The sequence below is a fragment of the Lepisosteus oculatus genome, chromosome 8 (assembly GCF_040954835.1).
Source record: "Lepisosteus oculatus isolate fLepOcu1 chromosome 8, fLepOcu1.hap2, whole genome shotgun sequence".
NCBI lineage: Eukaryota > Metazoa > Chordata > Actinopteri > Semionotiformes > Lepisosteidae > Lepisosteus > Lepisosteus oculatus.
The window spans coordinates 10,671,379-10,694,599 of record NC_090703.1 but is presented as its reverse complement, the minus strand read 5'-3'; the positions used below and the strand labels follow the sequence as shown (position 1 = coordinate 10,694,599).

At 37.5% G+C, this 23,221-nt stretch overlaps 1 protein-coding gene across 4 annotated transcripts in view; it reads left to right on the top strand.

The window, feature by feature from the left end:
- mdga2a (MAM domain containing glycosylphosphatidylinositol anchor 2a) overlaps positions 1-17,454 on the top strand; it is a 210,504-nt gene extending 193,050 nt beyond the window's left edge. For all 4 annotated transcript variants that reach the window (XM_015350566.2, XM_015350564.2, XM_015350565.2 and 1 more), the window contains 5 exons: positions 890-1,045; positions 4,657-4,815; positions 10,942-11,072; positions 14,316-14,415; positions 15,316-17,454. In XM_015350566.2, the coding sequence (XP_015206052.1) occupies positions 890-1,045; positions 4,657-4,815; positions 10,942-11,072; positions 14,316-14,415; positions 15,316-15,404 (635 nt within the window). In that variant the 3' untranslated portion in view covers positions 15,405-17,454. The remainder of the gene's footprint in view (positions 1-889; positions 1,046-4,656; positions 4,816-10,941; positions 11,073-14,315; positions 14,416-15,315) is intronic.
- The last annotated feature ends 5,767 nt before the right edge of the window (positions 17,455-23,221 follow it).

The window sequence follows — 23,221 nt, the reverse complement described above, 5'->3', positions numbered from 1 at the left end:
TCATTTCTACACATCATGCCAGTAAAGGTCTATATAGTCACACCATCCACACATGATAAATGATTTGCCTTTTGCCAGGGAATTAATGTCAAATCCTCGATTTGAGCACACTGAGCATAAAAAATAAAGAAATCTGCCTATGGCAACACAACAGGCAACAGCTCTACATTTGCAAGCTCTGTGGTAACTGCAAATGACAACATCTTTCTTTTCATAGGAAAACACATCTCTGAGATGTACTTCCATCTGAGCTTATTAAGGAACCTAATTGACTAACATGGCACTGGTGTGAAACACATTCAAAACCACAAAACTTGCTGAGGATAAAAGAGGAGAAGCCTGGCTTCACAACATGTCTTGGCAGTGCTTTATGATTTCATAGCATATGCGTTCTTCCTTTTAAAACAAACAGCACTACCTTTCTCCAGACTCTTTGCACAAAATACAATTCAGTTTTTGTATAGTCTCTGGGCTCTTCATCAGAATTTAGATTGTGTCTGGTTAGAGAATAGTGTAGAATCACACTTTATTTATTCTTAATGGAAGGTGACTGTGCACACTGACACAAATACAATAGTGTACTGAATGGTTTGTAACACTAAGAGAACATATGCATATTTCTAATAAAATACACATTCTACTACTTTAAATAGGTTTCAAAGGTTTGATATGATAAAACCATTTTTTGGCCTTCAAGTTAAGAAAAATCTTTAGTGTCCTTTAACCAAAGTTTCTCAGGTTTAGTCAGGTAATGGACAAAGTATCCTACCGCTTAGCTTACTGGACTTAACCTTAGTTAATATGTGAATGGCTATGTATGCCTCATTAAGAAGAGCTATCCAAAACTGCAATGCATTTCTAACAAGAAATCTTCTTGACTTCTTACCAGGAGAATTCCACTGTAGCTTTGAGGAAGAATCAATCTGTATGTTCACTCAAGACAAGAGTGATGATTTTGACTGGACGAGGCATAATGCAGCAACAAGGCAAATAATGTACACCCCCAACACTGGTCCCAGCAGTGACAGGACTGGATCCAAGCAGGGTGAGTCCTCCTACTGTAGCTTTGAAGTGCAAATGTGTTGGTCACACTGGTGATATGCAAAACCTACTGTATGAGGCCATAATCGTGAAACATGTATTCCTCACTAATTGTACACCTGTGTTTTTAAATGAGAAGGCAATGCAGTGATCCTGAAGTGTGCACACATTTGTCCACACAAATGGTTTCTGGATATGACCATTTATAGGACGATGTTTCCCCTTCTGGTTGAGTGGACTATTTTGAGCAAACAGTGATTTTTGCTCAGTTTCAGTCAATGACATATGGTACCTGTGCACAGCTTCCCTTTGGAGGAATGTGTATGGTCAACTTTAAAAAAATCCCTGTAAATATTCAGGTCTTTCTTGGCACTAGAATTGTGAAGATGAAAGGTGCTGGTTGGATTAGCAGCTTGGTCAGCACTCAGGTGAGGAGTACTTGACAGCTTCTGAAACAGGCTGGTGCTCCATACTGCCTCATACTGTGGGGTTCTTCAGGTTTAAAAAAAAAACATTTTTGATGTAATAATGAGAGCAAGGTCTTGATCACATGTATGATGTACCTTTTAGAAACCAATTTGGTCACAGCACAGGTCACAGCTTGCTCTAAGATCTTCCAGACAATAGGGAGATTGGTCAGTAGTGGGCTACCAGAGGGATGTGTTTTCCAGGTTTGGAGCTGATGATTCCTGTGTAGAACTGGGATAGCCAGATACGATCCTGGGGGATCGTGTTGTGTCTCAGAAATTCTGGTGCTGTTCTTCCAGGGGAAGACATAGAAAACCTGCTGGATTCTGAGAACTAGAGATACTGTAGGTAATCCTGGTTTATGACATTAACATCATCAAATAACAATAACATGACAAAAGGAGGGACAGATGTTATATTACAAGCAGATGCCTTTGTGAACATTACTTTTAATTGTAAACCCTTTCTCTGAATAACAATTTTTATTTGTGAATGCAAAGGAAATATTAAGGAGGTTCTCACATGCAGCTTGATGTAATTCATATAACCTTCCATGTTACTCTCTGAGGTGGAACAGATGTTGTAATCTCTACTCTATTCAAGTCTTTACCACTAAAAAGCACAAAACAGCAAAGAAAAGTAGAATGCAAATCAACCCCCAGCAGCAAGATGTTATCTCACAATATGTAGATATAGTGTAATCCAATGTAATTGAATATTCAGACAACACATTGTGGGGTCTGCAGTTTCAACTCTAACTAAGAAAATCCCTTCAAATAGGTGGTTATATTCTGAGTCTGGAATCACCAAAGAAAGCTTTAGACAGAGACAAAACACCTGACCTTGACCTGCTTTAAAATGACTTTAAGGCTCTTTGTTTCACGCTGTCGGTGTCTTGCTGTCTCACAGCCCTCTGCATAGCACAGCACAGCACAGTCAGTTAGGCAAGGCAAGCATTTGTCACACAAGATGTTACAGGACTTAAGCAACTATGCTACAGTGCACACTAATGCAACCAATCAAGTTTCATTTAAAAAAAAAAGAAATCTGAATATGGATAGTGAACATTTACTGGATTTTCACTATATGTTAGCTCCAGAAAGCAATAAATTGTTCTACATACAGTACAGTACATAGCTGTTACTCATCTCTTGCTCATGTGGGTGCTGGAGTTAATTGCTCCAAGGATTTCATCCAGCTGTACTAGGAGACAGGGTATTAGTATGGCTGGGTAGCTCATTGCTGCCTTTGTATACCATTTTGTGCAGAGAAGTACCTCCTGTCAGTTTTTCCCCCCCTGGTTTCCACTTAGTGTAGGTCCTCTGGTTTGTGTCTCACTGCCGATCCAGAGGAAGTCCATAGAGCTGACTTTGCCCATTCTTTTGGTTATGTTTAATACTTGAATAAGAGCTGTTGAATGATGGAGAGAATACACCATATTGTAATGAAAGCAATTACTAAACTGCAAAAACAGTAAAAAAATGTAGACGGTATAATACAATAACATATACTGTACAATATGAATTTGTTGATTAAAATGAACATATTTTGGCATTGTTGGTGGTACTGTTTCAATATAAAGAATTTTTGTTGTTAATTTAATTTAGGAAATTGCTAAAGGCAAGATAAGAATATACTGTAGGATTGGTTCTGTTTTATGTTAATGCAGGACATGAGCTTTCAACATTCATATTTGTTAGATACGGTGTATACTGTATATGTATATAACAAATGAAATTATATTGAAATTAAAAACATTTAAAAACTGAAACTGAAAAGATGTGTAGCCTTTCTTTTCATATGACAGTATACTGTAATATAGAAGCTTTCCAGAAAATGTTAGAAGCCATGGATACTGTAAGAATGGTCTGTATGAAATCCTTTGCACAATGAATAATGAATCCTTGTCAGTCTCTGGCCTTTTAAAGACATTCCAAAGGGGAAAAAGGCAACATCAGGTAAAATTATAAAGGGACTAAAAGAGATTCACATCATTTCACTTTCATAAAATTTTAAAATAACCCTTTAAAAGAACTAATTAATGAGGTGCTTTCCCGAGGCAGTAATTGGTTTAAACAATCTTGTTTTCTAAAAATTTGCAGCAAAAAAGTGGTAAATAATGCATTTTTTAATTACCCAAGGTTATACAGTAAAACTGCTACTGTCCAGTGTTTCATTTGATTTCATCTGCACAATGCTTGTGTTGTTCAGTGCAATCAAGGTGAAATCATTCCCATTTGGGTTTAATAATGCAAAACTTCCTTTAACTACTGCAGATACGGGTTTGTACAGCTCTTAAAAAGAAGGTTCTGTACAGTACTGTAAGTGAAGGGATTGATGCTTTGTTAATGATTATGGTACAGTCTTAAAGGGTATATTGTAAAATACACAACTGTTTTTATATGATAAAATCTGACATTTAAATAATTTCAATTGTCTGTTGGTACAGTATACTCATCCCCGCTTTATTAGTACTTTGCTACACTTCAGTTGTATTAAGCTCAGTCAAGGAAAATGAAGGAATTGTCATTTATTTATGCAGAAAGAAATGCTGTGGAGCCTTTTCTCCCTCTCAGTTTTATTTCTGCTGCACTGAAGAAATAGTTTATGTAAGCGAAATATAAGATTTGGAACATAGCTTAAAAATATCCAACAGATGTTGGTTCTGCCGATTTCTTCAAAGCTGTGCCGAAGCCAAGGCTGCCTTGGAGGCTAGCATTGCGTGGAGTAATTCACTGATAGTAGACATCTCAGCTTGTGCAGGAAGTGCGTCTGGGATTTAAGGTTACAGGTTGTAACGATTGCTTGGGATTATCTATTCACAATAAGTCTGCAAACTTGCCAAGGAGCTTTCTGGTGGGGAAAAAAAACAACACACAGTTTCTGGAGATCCTGGGTTTAACAGGGCTGTTTTAAATACATTGCGTGTGTTTTTTAAAGGCCTGCAGAGAAGTTAAAGAAATATGTGCCATAGCCTTGACAGGATTTATGAAAGTGTTCTACTTCCAAGATCAATTCAAATGTCCAATCTCTTACCAGTCCCTCAGAACGGGTTAGAAAACATCAACCTAAACAATAATTACTACGGTACCTACCAAAGCAGCTAGGTTTGTGACAGTTCAGTTTGTGCTTTTTGCTGTCCTGCAGGTTTCTACATGTACATTGAGACCTCTCGCCCTCGAAGGGAGGGGGAGAAGGCACGGCTGCTGACCCCCATCTTTAACGTGGCCCCAAAAAATCCATATGGAGCCACCAATTCAGCCTACTGTTTCAGCTTCTATTATCACATGTATGGAAGACATATAGGTAAGTAAGATTCTGACCAGATATATGATGTTAAAACAGCAATTCTAACTGTATTAAGAAAATTACATGAATTTGGATGCACATAAAATAAGCATTTTACTGTGTGTATTTTTGATATCATTGTACAGCCTTATTTGGTGTAAATAGGTTCCTTGAAAAAGCTCCAGAGTCTCATGAGGGAGAAGAGTAGATTCTTCTTATTCTTTTTGGAAAGTGCAGTGCCCTCCACCATCTACTGTACGTTATTAGTCTTCTTCCCTGGCAGCTACTGAGATTTTTTTCAGTGGATGAGGCAGGAAGCACAACTCTCTTTAGATTGTCCTGCATGGATGTCTGGTCAGAGGGGAGAGGAAATCATTTTCTCCCGAAGATCTGCCGCTAGTCTGCATGACGTGAGAATCTGAGTAACCAGTGTGCTTCTTTGGCCCTGTCAAAGACGGTTTCGCTAAAATGCTTTTTTCTGCGCACTTGGAAGTCTAGAGAAGAGTTTGTGTTTCAGCACTGGCTTGCAGTGATTGGCGTGAGTGCTGGGTAAATTGCTGTGCTGTTACGTGCATGGGGAGAAAATATTTTTCAGCAGCAGCTACAGACTGCACAGACTAAAAGTGTCTGCAACTGATGTCCAAAAAGCACTCTCAGCAAGTCATGCTAGCAAAGATAAACTTATAAGGATATATTATATTATAGGCAAAGTCGTCCTGTGCTGGGAAATTTGACTCTCCACAGCGAATGTGGTATTCTGCATATTATCCATTCCATGTTGCTTATCCAGAAGGAGGTATATTGACAAGGAAAATCAGTTGCGGATAAACAGTAATGGTTAGTTGTGCAAGCAGAGTAGGCTAAGAATCTGACACTTCCTGGTAAAGGTTAGAGAGGTCCTGACATCTCTAATTTGTTTAGATTGATTGCACTTGCTAGTTCAGGCTGTATCCTTTGCCTTGCCGATGATGGGAGTCTGGAAATGCCTCTGGGCAGATTTCGATACACTTGACAGAATGCAAGGTTATATTTTGTTGTTTCCCAGTATGGACGCTTAAACGTAAGAACATAAGAAAGGTTACAACTGAGAGAAGGCCAATTTTGCTCCATGTAGTTTGTTTGGTTGCTAGCAGATAATCGATCTGAGCATCTCACCCAATGCTACGTACTTAATTCTTTGTGACATTTCTGTTAAAATACATTTTATTCTGTTTTTGTGTTATATATTCACTATGCATTAATAAGCACTTTAAAAGATCTACTATTTTTGCAGAGTCTGCTAATAGTATAGAATAGTTGAAACTACTGCTCTTGTCTTTTTCCTAGCAGGTTATGTTAGTTTGCAGGAACTCCGAGTTTAGAATCACCAATTATTTTTAATTATATACCCACTGATCTAGAAGACTCTACTTCCCTGGCAGCAACTTCTGTATGCTCAGAAGAGAATGAGACATGTAAACTGGCTCCTCCAATACTCATTTCTATACAGTTATTCATCATTTTACACACAGTCACAGTTGCTCCCTGAGCTGCAAGAGCACTAGTAGAGTTACTGTGCCCTTACCTTACCCCAGTACCGTATCCGGGCCATTAGCTTCCACTTGAAATCTACCATGCAATCATGAAATACATAAAATGTACAGTATATGTGTTTTTCTTCGATTTTTTCCTGTTAATATTTTTGTATTGCATTAAAAAGGTCTCCAAGTGAATTACATACTGTACATTTTTTTTCCTTTCCTGAGAATATGCTGCTCATATTAAGCATCTCCTTCTATGCAAATCTGAAGAATCTTATCAAGCTTTGGAAAGAGTTTTGTGTTTTTCATAGGCATTTTTGTTTTTTTTTAAGGCACTAACATACCGTCTATTTACAGTTAGTTATTGAAGTAATTTGTGAAAACAGACTGGTCCTTGATTTAGGAAATCAAATGAACACCCTTGATAATTTACACAAGAATGTAATAAAAAGTATTGGGCACAAATGCATAGATATATATTTCATATTTAGCTTACCATCCCTCTGGGCCTTGGCTTATAATATATTATCTTTTATTTTATTCATTTTAATACCACCATAAATATTCAAGTTAGATGCATAGCAAACTATTCCCCAGTTTCAAGCTTGCTACCCCTTTGTGTTCCAGGCAGGGGAATCTGAATTGGTTTTTTGTTTTCTTTCATCATTGAGATTCAAGAGATAATTGACCCACAAGAGCAGGCTTGTGATTTGAGTTTCAAGACTTTTTGCAAAGTTCGCTGCAAGAGTTCCCGTTCCATTTGTTTATAGTGTCATACCTGACAAGACTTTGGAAATGGAACCATCCAGATAAGGCCAAACCTCTTTGTTACTCCTAATAAGTGTTGCTTCATGCTGGCCTAATGCCAAGGGAGCATTCAAAGAGTCATTTTAACTTTTATTATCCACAGTATTACTGCAGTTCCTTTTTCATCGGTCATGCCTGAATTTCTTCTTTAGTGCTTTGTTTCCACATACAGTATAATTTATTGAAGTAGAAAAAACATTATTAGTTGCGTTTCGCCTGACTGATGAATTCACTTAATATTCTGCTTGATACAGAATTAAAATTAAATAAGTATCAATATTTAAAAATACATGTAAAGAAAAATAAATACATTCAATAACTTAAAATCTTTTTTGTTTTGGATTTTTGATGCAACAATTCACAATCTTCACAATTCATTCATTAACAAAAACCTGTGGAATTATCTTAGGAACATTATGTTACAATTAATAACAAAGGTCTCTATTTCATAATGTGTCTGTTGTCAAAAAAAAGAACGGATTTGTCATCATGACTTTTGCCATGTGTGATTTATTTTTAGGAAATGATGAATAAAAACACATACTGGAGTTGAAGAGATGGGTAATATTGTCTGCTTCAAAATTTCTCTTTCATCTTTAGACTTCTATAGCTTATAGAGAAAGACACTGATTAATTCAGAAAAATTGAGAAAAAATGTCCCTTTCTAAGTTAGGAAACCTGTGATGTAATTCGCTGTAGATGATTTTTTCCTAGAGACAATTTTCAGTCTGTATGTGCTGAACTTGAATATCCCACCCATTATTCACCTTTATATACAGTATCTGCTCTGGACAGACAGCAGCACTTGAGTGATTGTGGTGGCCCCATGACCTGTACTACAGGCTCATTGTTGTAATTTTCTGCCTCACAAAGCTGTTTCACCCTGCCTGAATAGAAAATGTCAGTGTATTCCAGCTTGGTCCTTATGTACAATTCCAGCACTCAACACAATCTGTTTATTTCTTTGGAAAGACATACTGTACACAGTTCCTGGTTCAAGTGCAGGCACATCTAAAGGGAAGCCTCTTTTTAAAGCGCTGTACTGTACATGTTGACTTTGAATTTATTTCCCTCCACTCACTGTCTTCTTTTCATTGCCATAAAATAGTTGAAAATACTTAGGATATGGCATTACATTGATGGATGTGCTTAGTACACAATTTTCATTCTGCATGTACAGAGGAGCTTCACTTGCTGAAAGTGGAATCATCTATAACCGTTTGGAACCGTTTTTTTTTCTGTTGTGCAGTGTTATCCTTGACTCTGAGAGTATTAAGCAAAGGAGGCCAACTAATTTTTGTTTCGTTTTAAAGTATAGATAATAGTATAAAGTAAAGACTTTGTACTTCTGGAACCAAAGTTTTTTAACTGTATAGGTTTATTGCAGCACTACCCCCTTGTTTGCTCGTGCCTGTCTGATCTAAGAAGCTAAGATAATGCTAGATCTTGTCAGTACTGGAAAGGGAGGTCTCCAGGTCCTGACAACTAGCTTGTGTTACAATAGGTGGTGCTCTTCCCTCGGAACCAGAATTCCCAAACCAGCGCTACAGAATTGAATGGTGGCCAGGGAACACATTGCTGTAGGATGTGCCATTCTCCTGATGAAGCATTTAAGTCCTGATTATGTGGACATTAATGATCCCTTGGCACATGTAAGAATAGGAGAGTTAACCCAAGTGGGCATATACAGTTTGACCTCCCTAAATATCTCTCTTAATTGCAATAGTGAAAAAAATCTCACTAAGTCTTCTGTGTAATGGAACTGCTGGCTTATATTGACAGTGGTGAATGAAGTGGGCCCCCCTCTTGTATTCAACTTTGCTATTGTACTGTATACGGAAGCTGACTTTGGAATCCCTGGGATGAAAAGTTACTATTTCAGTAGTTCAGTTAAGTGCTATTTACAATACAACTAGTCAACAAATATAAAGGAATAGCATATTTAATACTGAAGGGTTTGGCACTAACTCTCCTGAGGCTAAGGTCATGTCTAAGAAAACCCTCTCGGTTACGAGGAATGAACCAGGGAGCCAGCTTCAAGGGTTTGGTTGGGGTGAAGGAATGAGTGCTAGAACAGATGGGCGCCAGCAGGTATTTATGCACAGAGAGCGAAAGTGTGAGATGCTTTGATTGATACTTTGTATAATTTTCAAATATATGTGGGCCTCTGTCTGTTGCACATTAATTGTGCAAGCTTAAACATTTGCAGCAGACCTCAAAAAAGTATATCTACTTTTTGAGGCTTTCCTAACTTGTATATGGCCTGTTTTAAGTGCATAAAGGTACAAATAATTAGATTTCTCTGTTGGAAGTTGAAACCCACAGCTTGTTAGACTAGAACGCAAGGTAAATTTGTATTGCAGAGGGATGCATCTGTTTATCAGTGTTCCTTTGTAGTCGAGTGTTCACCCACACTGACTGATGTCAGTCCTGCGAGACTTAGCTTTACTTCCAGACTACAGTGCTTTTTGTTTGATTTCCAAATATTCGCTTTGGTGTCTCTTCAAGTGCAAGAGACACAGTCAGCTGGAGATTTGAAACATCCCAGGTGCAGAGAAACAAATCACATATTTGAAATGCAACATCCAAAGTGCATTTTGCCTGCCCATGTTAACCTCCTGTATACGCTGGGAGTTTACAAGTGTGTACTCTGAGATAATTACCCCTGCTCAACACAGACAACATCTCAGGATTAGCAAGTTTTTTTGCCATTTATCTGCTACATGCTATTTTTCATATACAAGTTTGACAATGCACTGTTTTATTGATGTTAGCTGACTTATTATAAAAAAAAACAAAAGGAAATCAGATGCATATGCATTTAAATCCCTCAATAGTACAAGCTACATAAATCTGAACTTGCTGAAATAAATGGTCAAAGTATGCGGAATGCTCAAATGTGGTTTGATGGGTGAGCTATTTTTTATTTTAATATAAATTGTAAACCATTATTTTCCAGATAACTTATGGCATTCTGATTTAGTGAAAGCTCAGTGTTTAGGTGATGAGTTTGGTGAGGTTTGCTTTGTTTTGTGAATGCGTGGGCGGTAATTGAGGTGATCCAAACGCTCAAATAGAATTGTTAGGGAAAGTGATGACCACTGGGTTCAACACTAACACATTTCGCCAAGGGCTGTTTCACACCTTGGAAGTATATATAGAATTGAGGTGTCAAGTGGTGAAGAAACAGCAATGGGCTCAGCAAAAAGGAGGACATAGCATCTAATATGAGCTGGAGAAAACACCAAGCAAAGCAAAAATCCAAGCTAGCACACTGAGATCAATAGCACACTTATTAAATGGTTTACACTTGCCTTGTCAGGATTCTGAATGCCTTCTCACACAGCCACATGACACTCTTAGGCAATGGGGAAATGTTATTTTCCAGTACTTTTCCAAGTTACTGCCCTCTGATAGTCATACTGAACCACTTGCAATGTACTCTAGATGCTTTCCACAGTGATGCTTCTTGGTAATCCTGATAATAAGTGTGATGCTCTGGGATCCAATTGTGTACCATATGTCTAACTGAAGACATCGGTTTTATAGGAAGTAGTTTTATTTTCATGAGAATATAAGGTTATATTTCATCATCTCTAAGGAAAATGAGTTACAGCTTTCTTTAGAAACGATTGAAGTGATTGCACACAAATGCCGGATTAAAAGGTAATGCAATAAAACCAAGAAATTACTAAATAGCCATTTTCCAGACTTACAATGAATTGAAAACTATACAAGATTATCTAAAACATAAAAGAAAGTAGAAGCAATTAATATGTTAAACTTCCCCCTTCCCCGAAATTTGTGTCCTGTGTAGGCACACTGAATGCATATCTACGACTGAAAGGCCAAACGTCTTTAGAGAGCCCCATGTGGACATTAAGTGGAAATCAAGGGGAACGCTGGTGGCAGGCCAGAGTAAACATTCACCCCACAAGTTCCTTCCAGGTGAGTTCCTTCTGGATATTCTTTCGGGGATGGACCTTGCCCACTTCAGAATGTGGCCTTGACTATAACGTGACACATAGTGGTGGTACTCACTGCCCTTATTAAGTTTAACTAGTATGCTATGAAAAAGTGTTTGAAGTGTTGTAAAATAGTGTAGCTGTTGTAATGTGTGTTAAAGGGGAACTGCAGTTCCGATTTCTCAGACCGGTTATTAAACATAGGTAACAAAATAAATTCCTAATTGACGTAATAGAAAAAAAAACCCCACAAATGTCATATTAAGCACAAAATTGTGAACTTTGTGAAAGTACTGTAAGTCGCCATGTTGTTGCAAACTCGCACTTGGGATCCCACAAATGGCAAAGGGATGCGACCTGCTCACTAGTCTCCCAAACGACTAATATAGTGTGATGTACAAGCGAATAAATACAGGTTGTGCAGCAGACATTTCACCCCAGAAATGTTCCAATGTGATCTGCATGTGGAGTTAACAAGTAAGTAGCATTTGTCGGCAAAACGCTCTCGAAATTGAAAGCAATATTTCTATTGGACTGAAAGAGATGTGTGCACAAGCCTGCTTGTTTACAGTGTCATAGGGCCGCACACTTCACCAAACATTTTGTCTCATTTGGAATTGGAAATTTGGTCTTTTGTGGGATGTCAATTGGAGGTTTTACAAAGTACTGTGTACTGTACATTTTACTTCCATTGTGGATTGAAATGCGCTCATCAGTGCTGATTCCTTCTAACCCTGAAATACGAAAAAGTGTTGCAGTTCCCCTTTAAAACAGAACGAACACCATAGGAGGACAAGTGAAAAAACAAGTAAATCTGTGACAAAACTATTCAAATAAAAAAAAACTATTAGAAATTATAGAAAACGAGTCAAAATATCTTTGGTAAGCATTTCATAATCTGCATAATCTGCATAATTTGCAACCACCCAAAATGAAAGGTTGCCATTTCTGCACACTAACAAATATTAATATATATAATATATATATATAATAATATATTAAATATATATTATATAAATATAATGTCTTTAAGGCGATAATACTGCAAAGATTGCTTTTAAAACAGGCATAAGAACAGTGAAACTTGACTTTGCTTTATAGAAATTCCATCAAAACAATTAAAATATCTTAATCTTCATCCTTGCATCTGAATGTTGGCAGAGCATTAGAGATACTGGGAAAGGCATCATTTAAGTTTCCCTCAGCCTATTGAAAGGATATCAGCGGATATTCTGCTGAGGATCTTGTGCACAGTTACTGTTCAGAAATACTCAGAACATCACAGGGCACATAAACATTTGTCACCCTCACTTCCAAGAAGTGGGAGGTTGGGGTGCATTTGTTTCGTCTTGCTTGGTAGCTAGGTCTTATCTGTCTACGCATGTTTTGACATGTGAAAAGAGACTTGACTTGATGATAAGATCATTTTGGCCTGCCTCCTTAGCAGGAAAGGAAGATGGTGTGGAAAATGTAAAACAAATCAAAATCTTTGAACTACAGAAAGAAGAAAACACGGAAATTGCAAGTGTTTTCATGTAATAATAATAATAATAATTGCTTACACTTATATAGCGCTTTTCTGGACACTCCACTCAAAGCGCTTTACAGATAATGGGGACTCCCCTCCACCACCACCAATGTGCAGCATCCACCTGGATGATGCGACGGCAGCCATAGTGCGCCAGAACGCTCACCACACATCAGTTATCAGTGGGGAGGAGAGCAGAGTAATGTAGCCAATTCATAGAGGGGGATTATTAGGAGGCCATGATTAGTAAGGGCCAATTGGAAATTTGGCCAGGACACCGGGGTACACCCCTACTCTTTTCGAGAAGCGCCCTGGGATTTTTAATGACCACAGAGAGTCATGACCTCGGTTTTACATCTCATCCGAAGGACGGCGCCTGTTTACAGTATAGTGTCCCCATCACTATACTGGGGCATTAGGACCCAGATGGACCACAGGGTGAGCGCCCCCTGCTGGCCCCACTAACACCTCTTCCAGCAGCAACCTTAGTCTTTCCCAGGAGGTCTCCCATCCAGGTACTGACCAGGCTCACACCTGCTTAGCTTCAGTGGGTTGCCAGTTGTGAGTTGCAGGGTGATATGGCTGCTGATATGTAGCTTTTCTGACAATGAGAGTATTGAAGCTAATTTTTTTTATGAGACATTTTAATTTGCACACTGGAAAGCTACAGTATGCTCTTGTCCTGCTTTTTTGCTTTTTTTTCTTATCTTAAGTTTCATAATGTACAGGTAAATGGCTCCCTACAGCCCTTGTGATTCTGAAGTGACTGTATAGTGTACTCAATAAATTTTAGGTAATAAACATTTAACATAGTAACCAGTAAAATCTTTTTTATGAAACTGATATAGCTAAAATGTATTCTTAGATAGAACTTCAGTTAGAGTATTGATTCCTTGATATTGGTTCTGCTGAGCGTAGCAAAAGATAGCCTATTTTGTTTTTTCCTTTCTCAGGGAAAAGTTTCATATTGCAGGAACACAAAATTCAATGTGACCTGTCACAGTCAATACAATTAGGTTAATCAAGTGGGGCACTGTTACGAAGCGCATTTTCCTTTTAAAACCAGCCATCCATATAATGTGAGCTTTTCATTCAGAATTCAATATTTGTGCAAGCTTGCCTCAAAATTCACGGGAAACAGGAGTAAAAAGCTTAAGGTTTTACATCCCTCTACCCATTTTTGAAGGTGTTAAATGTCAATGGATGAGCTATTCCCAGAGGCAATGATGGGGGTTACTGGTCTATCACCAGAAAGAGTAATAGCTAATCCTCTGCGACTGGTCAGAAGGGAAAAGACAAGCTTTTTAACTCGGTTTTCCCAGAATGTTCTAGCAACAAGAAAGTGAATAATAACCCTGGTTATTAGAGATGTTGCTAGAAGCAGCACCGGAGGGAAATTAGTGTTCACACATCTCTGTGAAAGACAGCAATCACACAGCTGATTGAATTTAGATTGTGTCGGCCTGCAGTGGGGTGCAGTGGACCCATAAATCAGTAAGCCACATTTCCCCACAAACGTAGCCAACTTGACTTTAGCTTTGAGGATCCCACTAAAAAGAAGTATAAAACAAAGGAAAATTTGGTTGTAGAAAATTCGATTAGTACAGATTTAACTTCAGAATTCTTTGTTAGAGTGTTAGAGAGGGAATGCGTGGGGTGAAATGAAAACCGTTCATGGCTCTGTTCCCCTTCATTCAGATGATGCTTGAAGGTATTCGAGGCCCAGGAATGGAAGGAGATATTGCCATTGATGATGTCTCCATTGATGAAGGAGAGTGTGGAGATCCCCCACCTAACAGTGAGTAGCTCCCTCATTACTGTATGTCTCTACTTCTCAGCCCTCTTTAATGAACAGCATTTTTTTCTCGATTTATTCACAAATGTATTGGCTCTATACTTATACCTTGATTTGGTTTCCCTTGCCCTAATCCAATGCTCCAATGATCAAGTTACAGTATAAGGCAGTATTTGGTGCATCCAACATTAAAACATGGAGCTGCTTTATATTGCATTGTAAACACATCATTTTAACTTGATTGTAATAGTGTGATGGATATATTGCTCTACAAAATTCAGAAGTATGCATTGTACAGTGTAAATCATTATTTATAGTGTAAGACCTTTAATACTCATTAAATATTATAAATATAGAGACAATGAGGGATAATTTCAGTAAGCTACAGTAAACTTTGCTGTGCAGTGTTACTGGAGGAAAATACCAAAGTACTTACTATGCAAGTGTGTGGTCTGTATTTCCAGAATCTAATTAATCCTTTAGGGGGAAATTGATTTGTTGTCCTCTGATTTGCTACAATTTTGCAGCGGTGTAATTTTTAATAACGAGATCCCTATGTGTGACGGGAGGTGACTGTACAGTACATCATATGTAGGGTCTTTTCAGACTAATTTAATACCTTTACCAACTTCACATTCTTTGCAATATGGCTGTTTATACATGATGTTGCAAAAGTTCTTTTGGGGGTTTTATTAGAGAGTAACAAACACTGGATTTATCACTAAGAAACAGAAGTGAGACTTTATAATAAACTATGACAACATGAGTAAACAGTCAATACTGTACATACTGTACATATCCATGATGGATTCTGCATTTTCTTTCCCAGAGCACCTTGACTTGTGCATCTGAAATCGATACAGTGCAATCCAAATGTATATTGTGCTCTTTGTCTTCCCACAGATCTGAGGTCATTGGCCCCTCCCAAAGGAGCACATATATGGCAGCTTTGTGTCACTCTGCTCCTGGCTCTTTTCAGCCATCGGAGGTGACCTTTCACTGGCAGAGGCTACAGAAAGATCTATCAGGCATTGGCACGAAGAAGGAGTCTGTGTACTTGGACCTTCAATATTAAATTACCAAAGATTCATCCAACTGGACTGCTATGAGGAAAGCAACACACCTAGGGCTCCCAAGGGAGAAAAAAAAAGAGAAAAAACAAAATGAAAAAAAAGTAATAAAGGAAGACTCAATTATTTTTTAAAGAAATATATGCATAAATGCTCCCAAGGGCAGAATGGAGAGCTCTTGTCATCTACTGAGTTGTCGTTCGAACACTACAAGACAGTAAGAAATGGATCCTTTTTCTACCACGGAGAAAGACTGAAATAAGAACAGTCAAGGTTAGAAAGTCTGTGTAAAGCACAAAGACATGGATTGGTTTTCTTCTGTAAAGTCAAAGGTACTTTTTTTGCCAAGGAATCATAATGGATTGCTGAAAAAAAGAAAGTTCACTCTAAACAGGGTATAGTAGGAGCGTGTTGGCAGTGACTCCTCAATGCAAAAGCATTGCCACAGATAAATCAGACAGGCTCTTACGCCTTTGGCTGTCAGCTTTTCACTAACTGCCCGAACTCCAAGCGTTCTTATATTATTTTGTTTTTGTCTCTGTTTCGCTGCTACTGACACCATTTACGCTTTTCACAAAGAATCACAAATACAAGCTTTCATTTTCGCATGCCTCATTTAGAACAATAAAAAAGAAGACAAAAAAATATTTAACGTAGGCTGTTTCTTCCTGCATGAACGGCTGCCCATTTTCCCCAAAGCTGACCGCACGCAATATTGTAGTGGTCTTTCAGAAATCTGCTTGTGAGTTGTGGAAGGGAGTTGTCCTCTGTATATTGTATTTCTACAACCAGTCCAACACAGGAATGTGAGCCACTTTCTGCCATGAAACCAAGTGCCTTCAAATTTTAACTAAGCCTGAAAGAAATAAAACATATTGATGATGTTTCCATCGTTAATGGTGGGGCTATTTTTTTACACAATCCACAGCCTGCCAGTGTAGTTTATAGGCATTTAATATTATCGAAAACACCATTAGTGATAACAGTAATAATATAAAAAAATGTTCATAATGACCCGGCTTCTGAAGATTAATAGAAAACAAATCAATCACTACCCACACCCTTCTGGTTGCAAAATAGGTAACAGCCATCAAGACAGCCATGGCCTTTGAGCATGCAGTCCCCCTTGGAATTTATAAACAGGAAAAATAAACTTTCACTGCTTTGACTGGAGGTCGGACCTGGTGCTTTGTGCAGAGTTATTGAAGCAGGAGTAGAAGGACCACCGCAAATGTCTCCTGGGATGCGAAGAAAGCAGAGGGCAGCGATTCCTATGATCGATTGCCCTGATTTCCAAGAGTAATCTCCATTCCAAATCAAGTGGGCCCTAGGTGTGCCAAAAAAAAATAAAGCGGAAGAAGGAAATTCTTCAACATGCTGGAAGTGCAGTGAAAAGAAAATGCGTTTCAGCATTAAGAACTATCGGACACAGGATGACGCTGAGAACACGCATTATCAAGGATGAAATATAGGCTCCTTGCCTCTGCCATTTATCTCCAACTGTGTGGATTCTGACAAAATATTTTATTACTTTAGTGGGAGTGTAATAATACTTTTACACAAACTGGAAAAAAAATGACTTGGAACTACCTGAGATCGTACATTATCTTAACCAGCTGGTTTTTGAAATGTATTGTAAAATCTCCCTTATATTGTTGGTTATGATGACATTTAAAACCTTATGTTATTTTATTTGTTCCTTTTAATTTGTTGGCCTAAATGATCTGACCTTTTAACTTCATATAACAGACGTTTTCTGTTTTGGTTTTTTCTTTTGACACATACATGTCTTTTCTTGATACCCTTGCATTTAAAAAAAAAATCAAAACAAACAAAAAATGATATGCAAATAAAATTGGTGAACAAATGATAACGAAATGAAAGGTGAAAGTTCTATTACATAAACTTTGTGACTATTGATACAAAAAAGCACAAGATGTAATAATAATAAAAATAAAATGCAGAGGCTTCATTTTTGCTTTATTCTGTAGATTTCTTGCCCAGATTTGAGACGTTTGAGACCCAGAAACCTACAAAAACAAAAGATATATATATATATTTTACATCTGTGTTCAATAAAGCTCTTTTCAGGTAAGATATGACTTATTGCATGTGTGTTTGCTGTTATAAAAAACCCTATTAGCCATTTAACTACAGATCATTCCCAAAAGACTCCCAATTTCATGTTTGATTGCCCTTGTTTATCCCTGATTCGTGACAGCTTGTGCAGCTCTCCTGAGACATCATGTCTAAAGTTCAAAGGAATGGAGAAAAAGGACAAATTCATCTTTTGTGTCTTGCAAATTGTTCCTTTTACAGACAGCTTTTGAGACTTGGAGTGCAGTCATGCAAAATTAGAACAGACAAACCCCTCACTTCCTTCAATTCATTGCTGATTGCATGTAAATGATATGAATAACCCAGTCAACTGCTGAAAAGCCATTGCTTTTAACTGGAACTTAATCATCTTCAAGACGAGATAGCTATTTCATAAAGATATACATTATATACAGTACATTATACAGTTTTAAGGTATATAATAAATAATATATGGCTTGTTAGCTAAAAATTAATTGGGGCATATTTGTTGAAGTGCTGTGTTAATAAAAGAAAACCAAGATCACATCATATAATTCAATTGTGTCATTTTAATTTTCTTTTATTAACAGTAATAACCTCTATAGCCATATCTAGGCCTTTTTGGCTCAAAGGGGATTACAGTCACCAGCTGGGACACTTAAATGCTGTGTTCTGTTAAAGTTAAGTACAACCTTTTAAACGTAGTCTTACTTGATGCCCCGTTAATATCTTTTAAGTCCCAGTACCTTCATTCGCAAAGATTACTGGAGCTGCCATTTGAAGTGAAGGTCAAAGTAATAACACAATCAAGATGTGGCTGCACCACATGGGTGGGCCTCATTCGAGTTGGAACAGTTCTGTAGTTGCTGAAGGTATGTACAATACTGGTTGTTTTTTTATGAAGTTATTGAAAAGATGCTGCGATTTCAATTTTCATTCATGCAGTGCCTTGCAGAAGCATACAATAATTTCTCATTGTCATGAAATACAAGCAATGTGTATAGAAGTTTTATTCAAAACTGTAATACGTGAAGGAGGGTGAATGTCGGTAACACCTGAAAAGAAGATTAGCAAAATGAAATGTGTTTATTGCACAATTATTCATCCCCCTAATTTAATACTTCCGTTGTTCGGTCATATGGTAGAAATGACAAAACGAGCTGACAAATATAAAGGGATAGCATGCTTAATACTCACAGGCTGAGGAACTGACTGTGCTGGACATTAGTACTGTCACATTCTACCTCACTTATGGGGCACAGGCCAGATGAGATAATGCTACAGTGGAGATGTTGGGGTGCAGGGAGAGGTGCACTGCGCCATCTGCATCCAAGGTTTTTATACGTGTCAGGAAGTGGAAATGCAATATCCGAATGAGACCTCCGCCGAAAATCTGTTCAATAATAGAAAGCGCTTTTGATCATAACTCTTGTCACTCTGTTCATATACAGTAGGTCTCTACGAGCTTTGCACAGTGGGATGGTATGATTTCACTAACCAGTTATTGATGATGTATGAATAGTGACTCACATCTCAGAGACAGTACTTTTGCACATCCAAGTGGTATCCAAAACCAGTCTCTTGGCTCCCGAGTTCAGAAGTGTGAGTTCATCTACAGTAGGTAGAGTCTGGGTGGTACGATGAACATTCTCAGTGTACTCAAAGGTAAAAGTGACCTTGTCCTGATCTGTGCCTCTCTAACTGTAACCGTGATTTGGTTTGAAAGATCCTTGGTCTTCATGGTGGATTTATCCTGGGACTGTGTGAGCTGTGGCATGAAATTCAATATCTGTCTGAGGAAACAGAGACAGAAGCATTTGCTCAGCCAAATTAAATCACTTTGATTACACACACACAGAGACCAGTGCACTAATTTTGTGAAATTTCAAACTGTTCTTTTGCACCTGAACTGATTTATGGTTCATATAGCAAAAAGGTTGAATACAAAGTCAATTGAGAATCGTCTGATTTAAAAACTGAATTCATTTACAGATTGTCAGTATTTTTTAACTTAATTATTTTGGAGTGAATTACAGTGGACTAGGATTGCCAGTAATGTTAAGAAAACAGCATAACAAATACAGTATAATTGTATTTCATAATAATTTAAAATAAATAATTCAGAAGAAAAACATAGATTATTGTTATATTAACAATCCTCCTCGATGAATAATAACAAACAATTTAATGTTTTTTCAGATGTGAACTTGATCTGGTCACCATGTCCTCTGTCTCCTTCTGAATAGCTTGTAAAATGAGAGAGAGAGACCTTTCAATACATTTTTCAGCTGCCAAGAAGTAAAGTATTAAAGTAGAAGTAAAATACCCACTTCACCTAACAGGCCAGGAGAATAACATCTTTTAAACAGGTAATCATTGTGAAAAGAGCATGCAGAAAAAAACATGGGGTCATTTATCATTACTGCCTTTTTTCAGTTGGCTGCTGGTTTATATAAATTATATTTCTACAGTGAAGAAGAGTGTCAGAATGAAAAGTAACAATTTGCTTTTTACACAGCATCTTCTACAAAAGTAAAAGATTAAAAACAATTTTCTTATCTACTGTATATAATATTTAATTGGGGTTTTCTTTGAACTATATTGAGCCCTAATATCCAATTGCTGCTGTTTAAACAGCTAAGCTTTTGCTCTCTTCTACAGTATATTGATGCTAAATATTTTGTTCTATTTGGTTGTTGCTAAAGAAATTAGCTTCAACCTATGGGCATCTCATTTAGAACATTTTGAAATGTCCAATACAAACTGCCATATAAATTATTAAATTAACAAAATAATAAATAGTTTATCAGGCAGCAATTAAAAGTCCCAAGTTGCTGGAAATCTAACCTCTCTGTGCCATGTTTGCAGCTTTTGCTGAAAAAAACCCACTAAGCCTATAATCTGATTAGCTGCACTATTCAAATGGAAATCAGAAACATTTTTTAATATTACTTTACATTGCTTCTCTGCCAGCGAATGAGCCTTTAGCCACGGGCATCTTTTGTATTCTTTGCAGAACTCGTCAAAAAGCAATCTCTTCTAGCTCAAACAATCTTTTATTATAGATAATGGTTAGTAAAGCATTTCTGTGGCTTTTGCTTTGGTACAATTAAAGTCTGATTTAAATTGTATTATGTTTTGTACAAATATCTATCCCTGGATAACAATATGCACCATTTTATAAGAATGTATTGTGTACTCTTTAGGGGTGTCTGTCATTCCAAGATGATTCCAGTCTTACTTAGCGCAGATTTGCATTTTGTTACTGTCTGATGTTATTTTGTCATGTGTAAGACGGGCTTTGCCAAGTGAAAGCGAACAATATCACAGCATAGTCTGGCGAAATCAAATGGAGGGCAGCAGGTCCTTACAGTAAACGTTCAGTAAACCTGTGTGACGTGAGCTGTTGGAATTGAAGAAGATTGTATTTCCAAGGATTTTGCAATGGATGGTTTAAAAGATGCGCAGAAAACAGTATAGGAACTATGTGATATTTTAAAAGGCTGGATGCAAGTGTGTTGACTGCCATTTTGGCCAATAAACTTTAGAGTTTAATTTAACTACACTGCATTAAAGTGGCATAAATATGTCCATTACTTATGAAACAGATGATTTAGCTATGTAATGGAGAGCTTGATCCAGGAGAAAGAAGACAAGGTTTCTGTAACCCTCCAGGATCATCCATCACCACCAACACTGTGCACAAAGTGTACAGGGTGCAATACTAAGAAACAAAATACCAGGGTGAGTACAGTATATACTATCTTATTTGGTGTATAGTACTGTACTTTATGTTTGGTTAACTCCCCAATGCTTCTGTATGGCTTATGCACAAACCCTGTGTATATACAGTACTGTACCGTATGCAAGCACAACAGAAATGTGATGAATCACATCGATTGTTATACTGGAACGTTGTAAAACCCTACACGTTGTAACCGTAACTCATCCTTGAAGAAACTGAATGTTGAATTTGTTATAAAACAAATATTCTGAAAAGACCAATAAAGAGTTGGAACAGCAGTATATGAAGCCTGTTTTCACAAGCAGACATCGGTATTTTGTTTTCCATATACAGTACATAACTGTGTTATGATCAGAAAAAATGCCTAAAAAGAATTTCTCCAAACATGCAAAAACAAATGAATAAAAATCAATTCAAGAAAGTTTCAAGTCAATGTGATGACCTCGTTTTGATTGACTTCTGAAGCCTGTACAGCCTTCAAGACATTTAAAACTTGACTGTAACTGAGACAATTCCTAATCCAGAGGTTTCAAATCCCAGCGTGTATGTAGGTTTTCATACCAACTTGGCACTTAACAAGCTAAACCACCTGATTCCTGTTTTAACAGCTTCTCCCAGCTCTTTGGGTGCTGCTGCTTTAAAGAGATTTTGAAAACCCTCCGACACACTGGCCATTTACAGTAGGACCAAGACCAGAGACCTCTGTTCTGTTTTCAGACTGTTCAACTAGTTTTAAAATTGTGTTCCCCCAGGTGACCAAAGGGGAACCTGCCATTTAAATACCTTTACCAAAATAAAAAAGCATGTATTAACTCAACCAAGCTCACCTCTTCCTGTTATTCTTAAGCTTTGTAGTGGATAAGAACTGGTGAGTTTGATGGGGTTTGAATGGAAGGAATTTGTTAGAGGACTGATTGGTAGGTCTAATCTTAAAATAGTTCAAGTAGGGAGCTGTGTCAGCTGCCAAGGAACAAGTAAAAGTTTATTCCATGCTGAAAAGAGAAGAAAAGAAACAACGTCTCAGCTGGGGAGCCTTCTTCAGCAGTGTCTGACACCCGTGGTTTTTCTTCTCTTTTCAGCGTGGAATAAACCTGGACTTAATCTTTAAATAGTCAACAGTGTTTGCAAATGCATTTGATCCCAGCTGTGATCTCTTAAGCTCGTAGGATAGAAATGCTTTAGTGTAAGGGTGAATCCCTTAAAAGAGAGATTCCCTGTACTGCTACTTCTTAATTAGCTGTACTGTGATGACATGCATGGCGGGGTGATAAAACAAGACCAGGTAAATAAAAGCTAATTACTTTAGAATGTTACTGGCGCTTTGGTTAACGAGAAAGAGGTGTACACAAACTGGTGCCCCTTCAGGGAGGGAGGGGTATCAGAATGTGTTGCCTCCTAGAGCTATACAGTAAACCCAAGTTAGGTCAATGATTATCAGTTTGTGTTGCTATTGAAAGCTAGATATGACTAGTTTTAAAGGAATCATTCTACTTTTATCAAACTTTTGAATTAAAAAAAAGATTTTTAAACAGTGGGCGTATGTATTAAATATGTGACTGCTACTTATAGACAAAAAATGGACAGCTATAAGTATGAGCCTACTGCATTATACAAACCAGAGGACAGCTTATTCATCTACTCTAGATGTGACTTATGTGTGCAGTAAAAGCTGCTATATTTAGAAGTTGGAAAACTCCAAAAACTTGCTGCATCAAAATCACAACATTAGCTAAACCGTTTTCCAATTGCACTGACAGACTAAAGAGAATTAGTCTATTGCAGAGGGGTGTGTACAACACACTAGAAAGAAGGTAACAAAATATGTAATAAGACTTATTTTATTATTTATTTTATTTCCGGTATTCCTGGAGGGGGGCTGTGTGTCACGGACGTCCAAAGGGACTAACCGTGGGGC